Source organism: Cibotium barometz, chromosome 54, assembly GCF_041138505.1.
Source record: "Cibotium barometz isolate CiBa-2024 chromosome 54, ASM4113850v1, whole genome shotgun sequence".
NCBI lineage: Eukaryota > Viridiplantae > Streptophyta > Polypodiopsida > Cyatheales > Cibotiaceae > Cibotium > Cibotium barometz.
Genome location: NC_141099.1, coordinates 5,968,772 through 5,986,944, shown reverse-complemented (window position 1 = coordinate 5,986,944; position 18,173 = coordinate 5,968,772). Strand labels below are relative to the sequence as shown.

The 18,173-nt window shown below is 45.5% G+C and overlaps 1 protein-coding gene across 3 annotated transcripts in view; it reads left to right on the top strand.

The window, feature by feature from the left end:
- Nucleotides 1-841: 841 nt before the first annotated feature.
- LOC147607804 (S-adenosyl-L-methionine-dependent methyltransferases superfamily protein) overlaps nt 842-18,173 on the top strand; it is a 30,973-nt gene continuing 13,641 nt past the window's right edge. Inside the window, exons 1-2 of one of the 3 annotated variants that reach the window (XM_086789856.1) lie at nt 842-1,086; nt 2,297-3,386. In XM_086789856.1, coding sequence (XP_086645982.1) covers nt 2,521-3,386 — 866 coding nt within the window. In that variant the 5' untranslated portion in view covers nt 842-1,086; nt 2,297-2,520. The remainder of the gene's footprint in view (nt 1,087-2,296; nt 3,387-18,173) is intronic. The other 2 variants (XM_086789855.1, XM_086789854.1) reach the window with 2 other exon arrangements.

Here is an 18,173-nt window from a genome sequence, read left to right as displayed (position 1 = left end):
GATATATGCATCTGCTTATTTTCTTCCCAAAGCCCATCTTTTGAAGAACCTGTTCAATGAAATCCCAAGCAACTGTATCAAATGCTTTGGCATAATCTATCTGCAGCATAACCATGTTCTGAGCAGTTTTTTGAGCAAGTTCAATCCCCAGTTGCACTGACAGTATATTGTCCAATATGGACCTGCCCCCAATAAACCCAGATTGGTTTTTGTGTACATGTTTCCTCAACTGAGGAGCAATTCTGAGAGCAACAGATTTAGCCAGCACTTTATATAAGAGTCCCATCATAGTTATGGGCCTCCAATGATGAAGTTGATTACAGAAGGTTTGCTTAGGCAGCAATTTGATTACCCCCTGCTTAAGATCTGGGTGCATATACTGTTGTGCCCAAATATCATTGATAAGAGAAACCACAGTTGGACCAAGTTCTTGCCAAAAACAGATCAGAAATTCTTTAGAGAGACCACAGTATCCAGGAGTCTTGTCTACTCCCATTTTACTGAGAGCATAGAATACTTCATTAGTAGAAAAGGGGATCTCCATTCTCTGGGCATCACTTCCAGAAATGGAGGTGTCCACTGTTGCTAACAAAATATCAATAGCAGCTTGTCTTTCTGCACATGTATCAGTCTCTCTCTCGCTCGCACGGGGCGCTTTGCCCTAGCTTGAATACGAGGTGCAACTGCTCTGAACACTCCAGAGAATACTTGATTAAAAAAAAACAATTAACCCTAAAATCTAATATCTAAGGTTCCTCTTTCATTTCTATTCAACATACTCCTAAGGTTTTAATACAATTAATTAACCAATTAATTAATATGCAAACAAAATTTTGGTACCATATATTTAGTTCATTCACTTTTGACAATTATTTTTTAACTGATTTATATTTAGTCAGGCCTTAATATGCAACATTATTAAGACTTAGTACCTACCTTTGCGGAACTATGTCTCTTTTCCGTATAAGATTCGGGGGCTGCAGCTTAGTCTGCAGAAGCTAGGCCAAGAGTGTGATCTAAGATTGGCTCTCACTATACATCGAAGCTAGTGTGCTCTGCAGGGCAACAGGAGACCCACTACAAGAGGTATGCAAGCATTAATTCAAGCGGCTGGTTGTTCACAGTCTGTGCTTTTCAGTTTTCTGTGTGTGTGTGTGTGTGTGAGAGAGAGAGAGAGAGAGAGAGAGAGAGAGAGAGTGTTTATGTCCTTTTTTACATGACTGAAAGTGGTTCTCTTCATGTGCATATGCCATGATTGAAAAGAGATCCTTTTTTTTTTTGGGGAGGGTGTGCGTGTGCGTGCTAGTTTGTGCAAATCTCTTGGGCCTATGCCATGTTTGTGAACTCTGCCTTTTAATCACCCAGGCAAACATTATGGCCCCAAAATGAAAATCCATCAGCTGGCTTTATCTCTCAAGGTTGACACCCCCTCCATGGAATGAGGGGGGTTTTGGATGGGCAAGTTTGCCCACTCTGTATGATGGTTTATCCATGAAATTCAAGGTGCACATATCTTTATGCACACTTGAACTTGTGCCACCACAGGGGTGTCGATGACGTGAGGGGGGATGTCATAGCATGTAGACTATGCTATACGCGTGATGGAGTTGATGGTTTGAAGGTTTGTGAGTAGGTTCTCATGGAGTCAAGGCTGCTTTTGGTTTTGTTAAGATTTGGAAATAACCCATTGGCATATTCAAGACTGCCTGTTCATCCTTTGAGGTCAGACTAGAACTTTTTTAACCACATGTATTTTGAAGGGCATCTTGAAGGAGAACTTTTTAGTGGGTGAGCCATGTCTGAACCAAAACACATTTCAAAATGACATTAGTGAGAACAGTGTTCTTTATCATTTTTTAGCCACATGTATTTTGAAGGGCGTCTTGAAGGAGAACTTTTTAGTCCCCCTCGTAACCGTACGTGCGACTTCCACTGCACATGTCTGAACCAAAACGCATTTCAAAATGGCACTAGTGAGAATAGTGTTCTTTTTGTAGTGAGCAGCAAACACATATAAATTGCTTTGAGTGAAAGTTGTTAGTACTTCCGTGTGGGCAGTGTTAGTAGGCAATTCTGTGTGGGCAGTGGTTCTTGTTTTGTAAATTAATCTTTTAGATCTGATTGAGTGTTTTCCACTCCCTTCCTTGACATTTTGAATTTGAATGATTCCTTCAAGTGTAGTGCTGTTTGGATATCAGCATGGTTGGAGCCTTCTTTGAATGATATGGCTTTGAATTAGAGAGTTTCTATGATGTATGAACTGTCTGATGATATCTTTTGATTGATTGAGCTTCAGTGGAAAGTTATAGGTTGAGCTTCTGGAAGAGGAGAATGCCTTTTTATAAACAACTTGCTCGACATGGGTCATGTTTAACAAAGTGGTTCCGGGGGAACTGGTCCACCGTTCAGGAGATGTTAACTTGCCCGACAAGATGACTAACGCCATGAGATCCTTCTAAAGGCAAAATACACATGAAGAAATCTTGTATGGGAATTGAAAGAAATTAGAACACTGGGAGGATGATTTCTGATACTGAATTGCTTGTAACCCCTGACATTGAGAAGAAGTATGTGCATGGGGTATACGACGCTATTGCACCTCATTTCAGCTCCACACGGTTTGCCAAATGGCCCAAAGTTGCTTGCTTCCTGGAGTCTTTAGTGCCTGGTTCTCTGATCATTGATGCAGGCTGTGGAAACGGCAAATATTTGGGACTGAACCCACGATGCTTTTTTGTAGGCTGTGACTTAAGCTTCCCCCTTGTTTCTATATGCTCTCAAAGGGGGAATGAGGTCCTTGTAGCAGACACTCTGCAATTGCCATACAGGACCGGGTTTTTTGATGCTGCTATATCCATTGCAGTGCTGCATCATCTCAGTACTGAAGAGCGGCGCAGGAAAGCAGTTGAGGAGCTGGCTAGAGTAGTTGCTGCAGGAGGCAAAATTCTGATTACAGTGTGGGCAGTTGAGCAAGAAGATAAGACCTTGCTGTCAAAATGGACCCCACTGACTTCGAAGTATTCAGAGGAATGGGTTGGTGTAGGAGTGAACTCCAAAATCAGCAATAAACAGCCTGCAGCTTCTCTGCAACGTATTGAAGAGCATGACTTGCAAACTGGTGCTGCACCTGATCATGACATGCTAAAGTTGGCAGAAGAACCCAGTGTTGATACTATGCAACAAAACTTCAGTACAGAGAACACCGAGGCCAATCACGCAGAACAACAGGACTTTTTTGTTCCATGGCATCTGCCTTACCACCGGGCTGAGATAGGAGGAGCATCTGCTGCAGCTGTTGCAAGTGGGTTTGCAAGGAAGGATGATAAGAAGGCAGCAGTTGTGTACAATAGATACTACCATGTTTTTGCTGAGGGTGAACTAGAAAGGTATGAAATCTGCTTCTTGCATTGTCTTGCATAGTGATTTGTGTTAATTTGGAGGAAAGTTTCATTAATTCCAAACAGTGTGAATCTGGTTAACAAATGAATGCCCGAGGTCTGTATGTGCAACATTTGGGGAGTGTCGGGGTTGCATGAAACATGAGGTAGGTAACTCACAATTTGTACGTAAAGTTGTAATCCTTGCTGTTGCATTTGTGAAAAATGACCATGCGACATCGGATCTTCTTTCATCCCCAACCTTTGCTCTAGTTTATTTTTCCTCTGTCCCTAATACAGTCCTAATAATATTTTTGTGAGGGTATTGCTGCCCCCTAGCAGAGTGTATCCTCCATAAAAACCTTAGGCGCATCACTTGTGACACCAGAGATGATCCAGGGTTTTTGTCCCCCAATGGACAACCCTTTGTCAGATGTTTTGCACGTGTGGGTGCAACCAAGACCACATCGGCGGTATGACCAGATTGGGCCATAATACAGGGCAGACAAAGCAATAAGGTTTAGCCCAAGCACTTTATATAATTAATACGAACATTTGTGGGTAAAAGCATGGCATGAGCAGCCTGACCAGCTTTGTACAGCAGACCTGCAACTGTGCAGCCCCCTCTCCTCATTCTTTAGCATTATGCTACAGCCTACACCTGTTGAGCCTTTCTCCACCTTTGTGAACAGCCTACATATCGAGCCTTTCTTGACCTTTGTCAGCAGCTTGGAAATGCAGCAAACATTATCTTCTTCCCTTCAGTTCTGCCAGTGATCATTGCAAACAAAGATTCTGGGATTGGCTTCTTCAGTAGAGTTCTATAGTTTCCTTCAGTTTTTAGTGTTCATTGTTCAGGTATTTTGGCAGACTTGTAATTTGGGCAATTTACTCACAGCACTAATAGAACTTACTTTAGCTGGGTATCTGTGAGTGCTTTTGAGTTAGTTCAAATCTATAGTCGCGTAACTTTCTCTATCACTCATTTGCACAGGCCTTATAGTCTATAGAACATAGGGCTTCTCAGAATATTTCTTTTTGTCCTTTTTCAGTGTTAGTTGCCCAATTAGGGGTCAGCCTGTAGTTTCAGGAGAACATTATCTTTTAGGAAAAGTTTTCTTTTGCATCCTAAAGACTTTCCCCCCCCCCCCCCCCCACTTTATGCTTAGTCCTTGAGCTATGGAAGAACAATTCGTTTATTCCATGATCTTCAGGAGCATGTGGCTGCCCAAATGACTGTCCTTTCCACTTAGCTACAGAAATTCAAGCCTCAAAAGGATCAGTATTTGACTCTACAGTGGAGGATGAGCAGAAGCAAGATGAGCTTATAAGTTGAGAGGTTCGTGGATGCTCGAAACCATCGCTGCATGTGTTTGTTGCACATTGTAACAAACTTGCATGTTTTGGGGGTTGAAAACCTTTAAAACATTTCTAGCTATGTTTTAAAATGCTATGAAACTTCACGGTGAAACTTCCTCTGCTTAATCTTGAGGCTGAATGTTTTTACTGATATATATATATATATTTTTTGGGGGGCTCATTTGCATACACTTCTCCATCCCCCTTTTCGCCTGTTGGTTTCATGCTTTGGTCTTTCTTTTGTAGCATGACTGCGCCAAAGGGAAATACGCCACAAATTGATGAATAAACTCCATAATTGCGGCATGATCACACTTACCATCATACTTGCTAGAATTTGGTTGAGGTCGTATGATGGTGGTGGTTGGGGCGGTGGAGGAACTCGGGTCTTTTTGTGCCACTGTAGGGAGAATTGCTGACGCATAGTTGCTTGCATAGATGCCATCAATTGCTGGTGTTGGAGTGCGTAGCGTCTTGTTCAGGCCTTTGTTGGTGTTCTCGGGCTGCTTGGTCTACTCGACGCTGGTCAAATCCGGAACTGCTGAGGATATGCACATATGCTGGCTGAAGCAGAGAGGATCTTCTATGCTGCCTTGCTGCCTTGGACTGAAGCACGAAGTTCTTGCGGCTGATTTGTATGCTTCAAGAACCCTAGGCATCTTAAGCACACATGTTCTCTTGATTTATTGGCTGAATACATGTGGAATGAGGTGAATTATGCAATGATCCATGGGGCTTGCATGGGAGACTCACATTGTCACATGCACCCTACAATGTGGTGCTATGTGACACACTGGCTCACCATTTAATGTAATATTATACAGCGTTAATAACCTTTTTAGGAATATTTGTCATATGTCGTGGACCCATTGTGAGCCCCAATCCGGGCATGAGCTACTTAGGTAAGTGTCTGAGCCTTAGGTGTCAAGGTCGATCCCTTAACCCACTTGGAGAACAAGCATATAAGTCATCTAAGGTTAGGGCATCAATAAGTCAGTCCATTAGTTGTATATACAAAGCATGTAAAAGCATGTAAAAGCATATAGAAGCATTGATGTATGGGACAGCCCATTGCCCAGCCCATGAGGCCATACTAGGCATAGTATTTGCCTTGTCTTGATACATAGCATCACCGACCCCCACTCATATCTCAATCGGCAATAAATTTCCAACGTATATAACAGTCAACTAGCATTAGATGTTGGGCCAACATTCAATGCCAACATTTAAGATGTGCACATTTGACACTACATAGAGGCCGGAATGGGCCGACCCCCCTCAGAGTATTTTATTACCCAGGGAGAAAAATACGATATACAAGCTTTGGGGGAGCACAAGCTCCAGATTTATTGTCACATACACGCCCATGCCATGGCTAATCCTCTGCATGAACAGCCTTAATCCTTGACTAATCATCAGTTAAAGTTAGCATCTAAGTCATCAGTTCAGCAGCATCATTAGCATCAACATAAGTATTAGCAATAGCAGCACATCAGCACCATCAAATCATCAACATCAACATTACCATCATCATCATCATCATCATTAGAACCATCAGCATCATCATGAGCATTAGCATCATCACTAGCATCAAGGAGTGCTTGGCATCTTGTCGGCAGCGAGCAGGGGTGCCCAAGCAGTAGGCGGCCACGTGCTAGGAGCACGGTAGAGGGTATGGGCAACATCGCAAGCAAAGTGCAGCATAAAGGGAATATTATCATGATTTGTGGTCCATAGAGCAAGCCACTGTTCCTATGGCTGACTGACCAACATACTCATCTCATATATAAGCATCAAGTCTCAATTCAGTTCATGTAAGTCCTTAGAGGTTGGGTGTGGTACACTAGATGGTAGCTCCATCGTGCCGGTCACCTGAAGCCTTGGCATGAATGTTGTGTCGCCTACTCCACAGAGAGACGAGGTTTGTGATGGAGGAAGAGCACTCTTGGGATTCGTTCCTTGACCACTTTACCTGGACACTACTGTGTTACTTTGGTATTATGTCTCATGTTTGGTAGTCCCTACGGAACACTTTGGATCAAGATTGGACTTTTGAGATTGGCTGTTGTGTCCATGTTATTGGGTATTTGAGATGTTACTTGGCTAGTCCTAGATTAGCCTTTGATTTGGACTAGTTTGGAGACATAGGTGACTCTTGTATTCGTACTTGAGTTTGGATTATGGATCTTCTTCATGATCTTCTCCACGAATAGATGAACTTCCTTATGGAAGTATGGTATATAGGTTTTTATGGTATGCAGGTTTATGGATTAGCATTATGGTGTTAGAAGTCATCTCCTGTCTATACATATACACCAAGGCCTCTGTTGTGGGTGTCCCCGCCCTTATTAGGTGTTTTCTCATTTCTCCCCACTCTCTGTATTTTTCCCCATACTTTTTCCATTTTTTCCATGGCTTTGGGAGCCAATCACCATCACGGGCTGGCAGGCGCATCTCCTTTGACCGACTGTACACGTCCTCATTTGTGACCTGGCCGACTCAAGGTTGCTGGCCGAGTGGTCTTTGAGGGCTGGTCGTGGAGATCTGTCCACTGTCGGCTGCCTCTGGAGCAGGCCGATTGCTACCTGGGGTCCATATAAAATGGACCCCTATAGCCCATGCCATTGTATCACTTATTCGGGACTCCTGTGTATATACAGAGTACATACCCAGCCATACTCTTGTCTGCGTTTTTCTCCTTCTGCTCCCAGTTCAGTGTGTTGCAGGTTGACACTTGTCTTCTACGTGGGCCCTCGTTCAAACGTGGAGTCCTGCACGTGTTTGCTCTCAGTTGTGTGTCTCATATTCTGCTGCGCATTACGACATGGTATCAGAGCACAAGGCTGCTTGAAGATCCTGGAGACGTGGAGAGCTTGCGGGACTGTTGAAGCCCTTGAAGATCCGGGAGACTTGGAGATTCGGGACTGTTCGTGATTGGTGCTGATTGAAGGCATTGGTGGACCGTACGGGACATGGAGAAGCGAGGAGTAAGCAGTTCAAGCCTCATCTTCATTGTGTTTCCCACCCAGCCTCCCTTCAGAAGACCAAGTTCACCCCCCCGGAGGAGCAGGACTGTTCCTGTTTTTAGTGCTGTTTGGGAACCCTTGTGGGCCGTTCGGGATGTGGTGAAGCAGGGAGCAGCAAGTGCAGATTTGTCTTCAGGTTTTTGTTCCCATCCACCCTCCCCATTAACACAACTAAAGTTCACCCCCACAATGGTAGATCTAGTAGAGATGGTCGAGAGGCATGTGAAGATCCCGACACTCCCCATGTTCTCGGTGGACCGTCAGTTGGACGGGAACAACTATGGCATATGGAAGGTTATGATGGAATTTGTTTTGGAGTCTTACGACCTTGCTGATTTCATCGTTGTTGGGGTTCCACGGCCGGAAGCAGAGGAAGGGGAGGTACCGTCGATCCGAAAGGACCGGGAGGCACAGGCACAGATGTGGGATCGTGTCAACGCTAGGGTCCGTTTGTTTATCTTCCTCAACTGCACACCGAAGGTAATTATTCATGTAAAGCATATGATGTTGGCCAGAGGTATATGGCAGCATTTGGCCTCTCTTTACAACAGGGTATCGCCCATGAAGAGGATTTCCTTGGAAGTACAGATGCGGGTTATGAGCCCTGCAAAGTCGTTGACGATGCGGGAGCATATTAACAAGCTGCAGGCTCTTCAGCGGGAAGTTCTTCAGGCTGGGAAGGAGATATCGTCAGAGGATATGGCCATAACGTTGTTGTCACACTTGCCCTCTTAGTACTCATCATTTTACTCGTCTTTGATTACTTGTGGCAGGCTCAGCACCATCACGTGGGAGGAGCTTGTGCCCATGGTCTTGGACCAGGAGGAACGATTCATGAATCCTCCTCAGGATGGAGGTTCGGAGGCCTTAACTGGACAACGATCGAAAAGCCGTAACACGGGCAAAGGGAAGGCTTCATCAGAGAAGTCTTCTGAGAAGAAGTCCGTTACTGACCGTGAGAAACTAAAGGCAGAGAGGACCTGTAATGATTATGGCGAGAAAGGCCACTATTGGAGGCAGTGTCCCAAGTGGAAGACTGAGAAGGGTGAAGATTCCTCAGCACAGCAATCATGAAGACTCCGGCTTTTGTGCACCTGGAGGTGATGGACACAATGTTTCATTTTCTTTAGGCAGGGAGGAGGTTGGAGGATTCTCCGCAACGGATACTCGGGAGTGGATTCTAGACAGTGGTGCTTCCAGGCACATGACTCCTTCCCGTTCAGATTTACAGGATCTATGCAGGTATTCTGGTCACATTCTTACTGGGGATACATCCACCATCCCAGTTCACAGTGAGGGCAGGATGGAGATGGTTCCCGATGGCAGAGGGGGGAAGCATTCCTCCCAGGTGTTGTATGTTCCGTCACTTGGTTTTTATCTGTTGTCAGTGCATCAGGTTTGCAAGACTGGCGTACGGGTGGAGTTTGATGAGCATTTTGTTGCTCTCCGGGACAAGGCAACAGGCGAGGTGGTTTGGGAAGGCGGAGTGGAGAATGGAGTTTACAAGCTTTCAGCACTCTCTCTCCTAGGTCCTCAGGTTTGTGATGAGTGGCAGTCTGGTAATGGTCACTTAACTGTGGATACGCTGCAGGTGCACGCTTTCCGGGACCAGATGGTGGATAGCGTTAGTTGATGGCAACAGTTGGCAAGAACTTTCCAGTACTGATGTTGGTGGTTCTTGTGTTCGTCAGTCAGAGGAAACTAAACAGGTAACTTATACTCTGATGTCTCGCAGTATTCAGGACAAAGATACTCCTGTAGATGAGGATGATCTTTCCACGGGGACCTCTCGGAAAGCCAGGCAGGTGGCAGTTGATTACTTGCAGAAGGAGGTGCATACTCCAGGCTTTGTGGTTCTGGATTCAGAGGGGGTGGTTGACAAGTTTCAGAAGGCCTTGCGTGGTCTTCTGCAGGTTTCCAAGACTTGGCTTTGCATCTTACAGGTGTTGATCCTTGTGAGCAGTGTGATGCCTCTTTGACTCAGAAGCAGAATGGTTCATTGATTTGGTTGATGGACACCAGATTGGACGGGAGCTTCCTGATGAGGCAGTTGAGCTCATGGTTGCAGATGACTCTTTGGGAGGCAAGATTGCGTATCCTGTGGTTTCTGCGGCATGCGAAGGATCATGGACTCTTTTACACAGGAGGGGGATTGATGGATGGAGTCCGACTCCACGGTTGGAGTGACTCAGATTGGGGAGGAGATCCGGACACGAGGAGATCTACTTCAGGCCCAGGAGCAATTTTTTGGAATAGTAAGAGGCAGTCATCTTTTGCCTTGTGGTTGACAGAGGCAGAGTATTGGGCTGCTTGTGATGCTGCTTGTGAGGTGGGGCGGATATAGAGGTTGCATGGCAGGATTGGGCTTCCACTGGAGGAACCCATGGTCATCCAGAGGCACTTTGTTCGTGAATAGATCGTTGCTGATGACATCTTGCTAGAGTTCTGTTCGACGTAGGACAGTACGGTGGACCTCTTCTTCACGAAGTCGCTATCTTAGGATTTGCTTAGGTGGCACCCCATCTCCCTCTGGTTGGTTTCACAGCCAGGAGCTGAGAGGGGGTGTTAGAAGTCATCTCCTGTCTATACATATACACCAAGGCCTCTGTTGTGGGTGTGCCTGCCCTTATTAGGTGTTTTCTGATTTCTCCCCACTCTCCGTATTTTTCCCCATACTTTTTCCATTTTTTCCATGGCTTTGGGAGGCAGTCACGGGCTGGCAGGCGCATCTCCTCTGACCGACTGTACACGTCCTCATTTGTGACCTGGCCGACTCAAGGTTGCTGGCCGAGTGGTCTTTGAGGGCTGGTCGTGGAGATCTGTCCACTGTCGGCTGCCTCTGGAGCAGGCCGACTGCTGCCTGGGGTCCATATAAAATGGACCCCCACAGCCCATGCCATTGTATCACTTATTCGGGATTCTTGTGTATATACAGAGCACATACCCAGCCATACTCTTGTCTGCGTTTTTCTCCTTCTGCTCCCAGTTCAGTGTGTTGCAGGCTGGCGCTCGTCTTCTACGTGGGCCCTTGTTCAAACGTGGAGTCCTGCACGCGTTTGCTCTCAGTTGTGTGTCTCATATTCCGCTGCGCATTCCGACATATGGATCCCTCTACAAGTTTATGGTTTGCATTGTGCATTCTTGGATTTGTGTTTTGGGAATATGGTTTTGTCTTATGGAGACATGGCTTTCCATTGAACATTTTCAACGTGATCAATTCTTCACCTAATGTTTTATGGATGTTGAGGACTCTTGGATTATGCAGGATTTGATGGTCTTGACATTTTGGATTCTTCAAGATCTTTTGTTTTGGGCTTTGGATTTTATGGCCCCTCTTACAGTTGAGAACAATTGATTGAGAAGAGGGGGCTGATGTCACCCTTGGCTCTTATTGTGTTTTCTTTGTGGAATCTCAAGAGATCCAATGATAACTGATTGAACTTTTGGACAAAGGTCACATCCATCCTAGCAAGAGTCCTTTTGCTGCATTTGCATTACTTGTCAAAAAGAAGGATACATTGATGTGACTGCGTTGCTTAAGCCCTCAACAAGTTCTCAATCAAGAACAAGTATCCCTTTTTCTGATTGATGAATTATTTGATCAGCTATTACATGTGAAATGTTTTCCAAAATCGATATGAAGTCAATATATCATTAGATCAGCATTGTTGAAGGTGACATATGTCTCATGTTTGGTAGTCCCTACGGAACACTTCGGATCATGAATTAGTCGTACAAGGTGACCACCCAAAAGCTGCCAGGGCAGTGGGCAAGCACCATATAGTAGGTTTAGCATAGAAGGTGCCGTTCGGGAGATACAAAGAGTAAGTACCACACTTGGAGCTAGACGGACAACAGCCTTCATTCGGTCACGGTGAAAGGAGAGAGAGGGAAACACATACGAGAGCAGTTGCTAGGAAAAACGACATACAACCACCTTTTGTGCGATCTTTGGCGAGAGAGGACCTAGTCGACTTTCTTAAAGGGTTCTAGGTGGTCGATAATTACAAATCCACATAAAGGTGGAAAGTTTTCTCTCGAGGTTACATCTGGCAATTATTCATTTTATTACTTCTCTCCACGTGTCTAGATTGCCAAAAAGAATACATAAGATGCCCAATGTTATTAAATAGTGCCCATCCATATTAAAATGAGTGTGAACTCAAAAGCTTATAAATGGGCCTTTATAAAAATGTCTCCTTTATGGCTTCTTTTCACATGCTTTAAGCCTTGTAAAATACCATAAATATGTAAGCAAACAAAAACATTCCACTTGGGATAAGTAGCATGCAGTACGAGATGTCGTCGGCACTACCTATCTCTTTACACATCCAAGTAGGCCAGACACAAAATACGTCACTCTAGCAAAAATCCTCTAATGCATTCACATGCATCCATGAATTATGCACATGCATATGTAATGGAAATTTGAGTACTTGTACTACTTTTGGGCACTTTGGAATTTCCACAGTCTTTTCACATAGGAACATGCCTTGTTTGGTGACACCATCATCATCATCATCACCATAAGCATCATGGAAACGCTTTGGGGCTTGTCGGCAACCAGCACAGACACCTAGGCAGCAAGTGGCTAGGCAACAAGTTGAAGAACAGCTAGTGGGCAAAGCATTATAAGAAGCGCATCATTTAATGTAATAATTTCAGGAGTAGAAACATGTGTAAGGGCCAGAGGTAACTGACCAAGGGCCTAACCATGCACAAACATTCAGTCACCTTTTTGTACCATATTAATTACAAGAAAACGTGACACCAACTCTCTCTCTTCTTCTCTCTCCTTTGTCTTAACGATGTTTAAATCAACATCTTGTTCTTAATCAGCCATAGGGCTGTGGATTAAGCAATAAGGCTTTTGCACATGCAACATTGGTATCAAAGCATTCAAGCTCAGCCACTAAGCATAGTCCCAAGGAAGGTGCACAGATCGAACACAAGAATGCAGTAGGGTAGCAGATGGAGTGGTCTGCAAATAGGTGAAGCTAGAGGAAAGCATTCCCCAAGGGTATATAGTCAGAACCAATACATCATTAAGCTCTTAGATCAGTTCCAAAGGCCTACCAATAGGCATGATTAGTTCCAACAGGTGACCGGCCATTGTGTTAAGGGAAGGGATAGTAGGCATGGGGACAATGGTGGAACAGATGCTCAGTTCTTCAGCAAGACTTGGAAGTGGAGATCAGAAGTGGAAGGTGTTCATACTTAAAGTCAAAGTTAGAGTCAAAAGTAGCAGGTCAAAGTTAGAAGTCCAGGGAGGAAGGATGACAGAGTGCCCACTTCGTCATCAAGTTTAGCAAGAGGGGATGTCACGTGCTTGCCCATGCCATGGCTGATCTCCAGCATGAACAACATAATCCCTGATTAGGACAAGCATTTAGGTCATCCACAATATCATCTTCATCAATAGCATGAGTAGCATCATCAGCATCAGCATAAGCATCAATACCATCATCATGAGTCTCAGCATCGGCGTCACCATCAGCATCATCATCACCATATGCATCACGGAAAGGCTTTGGAGTCAGTCGGCAGCTATTTGACCGGAGTCGACAGCCAACAGACACCTAGGCAACAAGCAGCCATGCAACAGGTTGGAGGACAGCCAGTGGGCAAAGCATTATAAGAAGCGCAGCATTCAATGCAGCAATTTCAGGAATATTAGTGTCCAAAGCTGGCCTCAGGAGCATCTGCCGGCCGACCAGCACCTCAGCATAATATATAAGCAAAAGTCCCTTATTCATTTAGTCAATTCATCATTGTAGTCATCAATAGAAGCATATGTAGGGGCCAGAGGTCACCCCTCCGGGGTTGACCAAGGACCTAACCATGTACAAGACTACAAGCATTCAATCACCTTTTTGTACCATATTAAATACAAGAAAACGTGACACCAACTATCTCTCTCTTCTTCTCTCTCCTCTGTCTTAATCATGTTTAAGTCATCATCTTGTTCTTAATCAGGCTTCGAGCTGAGGATTAAGCAGTAAAGCTTCCGCGCATGCAACATTGGTATCAAAGCATTCAGGCTCAACGACTAAGCATAGTCCCAAGGAAGGTGCACAGATTCAGCAAAAAAATGCAACATGGTAGCAGATGGAGTGGTCTGCAAAGCAGGTGAAGCTAGAGGGAAGCATTCCTTGAGGGTATGTACTCAAAAACAGCACATCATTAAGCTCTCAGATCAGTTCCAAAGGACTAGCAATGGCATGATCAATTTCGGAAGTTGACCCGTGATGTGTTAAGGGCAAGGGATAGCAGGCATGGTGTCACCAATTGGCCGACCATTTGGTCCATTCCTAGTTTTTGCGTCTCGTTCACTTGAGGCCAGGCCGGTGTCTCGTGTGAAGAGGCCAGTATTTTGCTGACATGGACGGGAGCCAGACTGGTGCCACCCGTGTGTTAGCAGGATGGTGTCGTATGGACGGGAGCCAGATCAGTGCCACCCGTGTATGACCTGGACTGTGTTCGATGCATGGGACTGTCACGCCATGGAAGAGCCAGTATTCGTGCCGTGTTTTACCTATGGGACTGTCACACCTAGGGAAACTCGTGCCTGGAACTGTGTCTTACCTATGGGACTGTCACTCCATAGGAAGACCAGGATTTTATGTTTTTATGTCGTGCCAGTTTTGTGCCGACAGATATTTTGTACATGTTCCATGAACGGGAGATATGTCCATGTTATTATTTGCACATGCACACATGATTTGTATGCTTGAAACTGTTTTCGCATGACATGTATTCGTGTGTTTGCCTGCCTGACGTGTTACTTACTGAGCGGGGACGCCTGCCAGTGAGTCGTGAAGTCTGCCCTGTATTCTGACGAGTTTCAGTGCATGTGAACAGGTGGTAAGTATATGGTACTTGTTGTTTTAATGTTTTAAATTCTAACCCTTTCATTTATAAGGTTAGGGGTTCACACTTATTTAAAAGTGGGCACCCCCTTTGGGCACCCACTTTGGGGCCAAGGTGGGGAGCCTCACTTTTAAGTGAGTGTGGGGGTGGGCATGGTCACCAACCCCCACTAATCCCCCACATGCAATCGTGGACAACACTAAGGTTATCTCCACATTAAATTTTATTAAAAAGAAATCTCCCCTTCAAGCGTTAATGCCATCGCATCTATCTGGGGGTGAATTTCATCAACCGGCGCTGGCTGCTCTTTCGGCTGGCGACTAGCTTGCTGCAGGCGGCTCTTATAATCTGCACGAACCTGTCCCCAGGCGGCTGGCTGCGAACTGCACAGCAGGTGGCCACCCATCTCCTAACTGCTGCGCCTGCCCCTCTACAGGCGGCTGAACCCTGCTGCTGGTGGCTGCGTTGAAACCTGCAAGGTACTGCTTATGCTGCTGTTGCCTGCGCCAAAATCTCTACAGGCGGTTGAATGTGTTGCTGGCTGCGCCTACTACCCTAGGCGACTGCTGAATCTGCCCCTTCACAAGGTTATGCTGTGGCTGCTCTGAGACGTGGACTCTCTACAGGCGACCCTTTGCTGCTGACTGCACCTCAGCCTCTCCTGCAGGCGGCTGTCACCTCCACCAGGACTATTGTGGCTGCTCTCACAGGCGGCTGTGGTCTCTCGTGGTGGTGCTTGTTTTGTTAGTTCTACACGAGACTGCTCCTTCATCAACAAGGGTGGTTTCATCTTCATCATTCCGCAAGATTTGGTCTTTTATCAACCAACTGCAAGTAAGTGATTTTCAGATTTGAGTAAAGCATTTAATGTTTAAAATCTGGTAAAAGATTCGTCCCGCTCGGCCTACACCCGTTCGGTGCCGGGTTGTCCAAGCTATATGGGCGAACCTCGGTCCAAAGGTGCTGAGATCGGGAGAGCCAGGCGTTAGTACGAGAGCGCCTGTCTGTGCGTGGTCTCGGAACACCAGTGTGGTGCTCTCCGCGGAGTCCAGTGAAAGCACAGGACCGTAGCGATTGGACCACACTAGTGGTCGATCTGCTTCGAGCTTCTACATCGAAATTCGAGCTATTTGTTTGGTACTGTTTTCATATGTACATGGACATGATCTGGTTCTCAGAACCCATGGAGCATTGTATTCTTTAAATACTCCCAATAAATATATCATATATTGAGGGGGGGGTCGGCCCGTTCAGGCCCCAGTGCTGGTGTCCATCTTTCCATTTCTGTTCATTTAAAGTTCAAGTTGTTTTAAGTTGTCCATTTCATATTTGTGGTTTTAAAGTTGTGCTATTAAGCGTGTGGGTGTCCAACGGAGTCTTTCCCACTTGACGGGATCGGTTTCATTGGTATCAGAGCACGGTTGTTTCCCTCTTCCTAGTGGGGAAACGAACCTGTGTACTGGACATCCCGCTTCTAGCAAACTTTGAACACAATGGACAGCCAAGGCAACCCTTTGGAAGTGCCAAATTCGAGGGGTCCATCTAGTGCTTCTCGTGGGTCTGATGCCCTGCGAGGTAGACACAAGCCTCTTGAAAGGGTTCTTGATAGTGAATCCAAAGGTCAACTGTCTCCAGGAAAGACAGTTATGCTTGAACAAGACCCTGATGCTATGAGAGCTGAAATGGAACATATGAGAAAACTTTTGCAGGCTCAAGAGCAAGAATTGAAGTTTTTGCATGAAGATCCACATCTGCAAAGTGCTATTGAAGCCAGGAAGGCAGATGCTATGGTTGATGTAACCTTTGAATCAATGGCTCGTGAAGTGGGCAAGAAACCAAGGGAGTTGGCACTTGCCTATCTCCTTCGCAAAGGTGATATCAAAGAGGGGGATGACGGAGAGCTAAAATTCAGAAATCCACCTCGTTTGAAGCATGGAGATCCCGCATCCCAGAGGCTGAAATCTTATATGCAAAAGGAAGAGGTGACTGTCACCTCTCGTCATGCATCCTCTCCCCAAGGCACTAAGCCTGACAGATTTATGTATGCCAGTGCTCATGGAGGGCACGAAAGTCACATGCATGCAAGATATGTATCTCATGGTGACAGGTCTGCTTCCAGAAAAATTTTGCCTTCTGAGTTGTCTCATGGAGAGACCATGCCATATGCAGGTAAGTCACATGCATCTGAGCTTCGAGTTCGTGGAGCACATGCCACCGTGCCCCATGAAGCTTCTTTGACGGCCCATGGAGCCCATGCAGACAGGGCTACCCCGTTGGATAAGGGGAAAAGAAAAAGAGAGGACCATGAGCCTCATGCCAGGAAGCTCAAGGAGTTCAAAGCAGGTGATAAATCTGTCAAATTTGATGTCTTTCATGGTGAACACGATGCTTCTAAGGTGTTAGCGTTTGTGGCACAGTTCGACATTGCTTTTAGCGATGAGGACTTTACAGAAAAGTCGAAGGTGCGCCATGCTAGCATGTTTCTGAAAGCCACTGCTGCCCATTGGTGGATCACCGAAAAGATCACCAAGGATCCCATCTCTACTTGGAAGGAATTCAAAGATAGATTTTATGCTCAGTTCTTGCCACCCAATGCAGAGCAAACTCTCACTCAAAAGTGGGATAGGCTGGAACAAAAAGATAATGAGAGTGTGCAACAGTATGTGAACAAATTTTGGAAAGTGTTGCTGGAAGTGACTCCCTTCATGCTAATCTCTGAGGAGGAAAGAAAGAGGAAGTTTCGTTCTGGATTGCAACCTGCATATAGATCGGGTATTGAATTGCACCCAAAACATACGTTGCAGCAACTCACAGCTTCTGCCCTTGCTACAGAGCAATTGGTGCTCAAGATCAAGCAGGATCAAGGAGGTTCCAAGGCGAAGGACAAGGCTGTCCCAAATCAGCAAAAGGGCGGACAGCCATCTAAAAAGAACTTCCGGGAGCCTTACAAGGGTGGTAAAGCTGAAAATAAAGAACAGGGTCCAAGAAAGAACAAATTTGGATTAACCCCGGAGCAAAGAGAGCAATATGCTAAGGATGGAAAATGCTTTTCTTGTGGTAGCAAAGACCACATGTTTCGGCAATGCCCAGATCGCAAACCAAAGCACGAGGACAAGCACACCAAAGCAAATGTTCATGCAGTTCCTGATGTGCAAGGTAATACAGGTCATGATGCAAAAGAGCGTATGGTTTGCAAGGCTTGGGGCCAAATTAAGGATCAGCCCGCACTTTTCATGTTTGATGACTGTGCAACTGACAATTTCATCTCTATGCAAATGGCAGCTGCATTGGGTATTGAGGTTGAAAACATGGGACCTCAGATTGAAGCCGAAGCTGCATTTATTGGCAAAGAGGTGCAGGTTACCCCTCTGATTGGGAAGTTGCGTATTCATATACAGGGCTACCTTGACAATGAGCATTTCTTAGTTGCTCCTCTGAATGGATGTGATGTATTGTTGGGCAAGCCGTGGCATCATAGGCTTGAGCCCCGCAAAGACTATAAGTCTAATATGATTTCTTTTATGCATAAAGGCCGCATGCA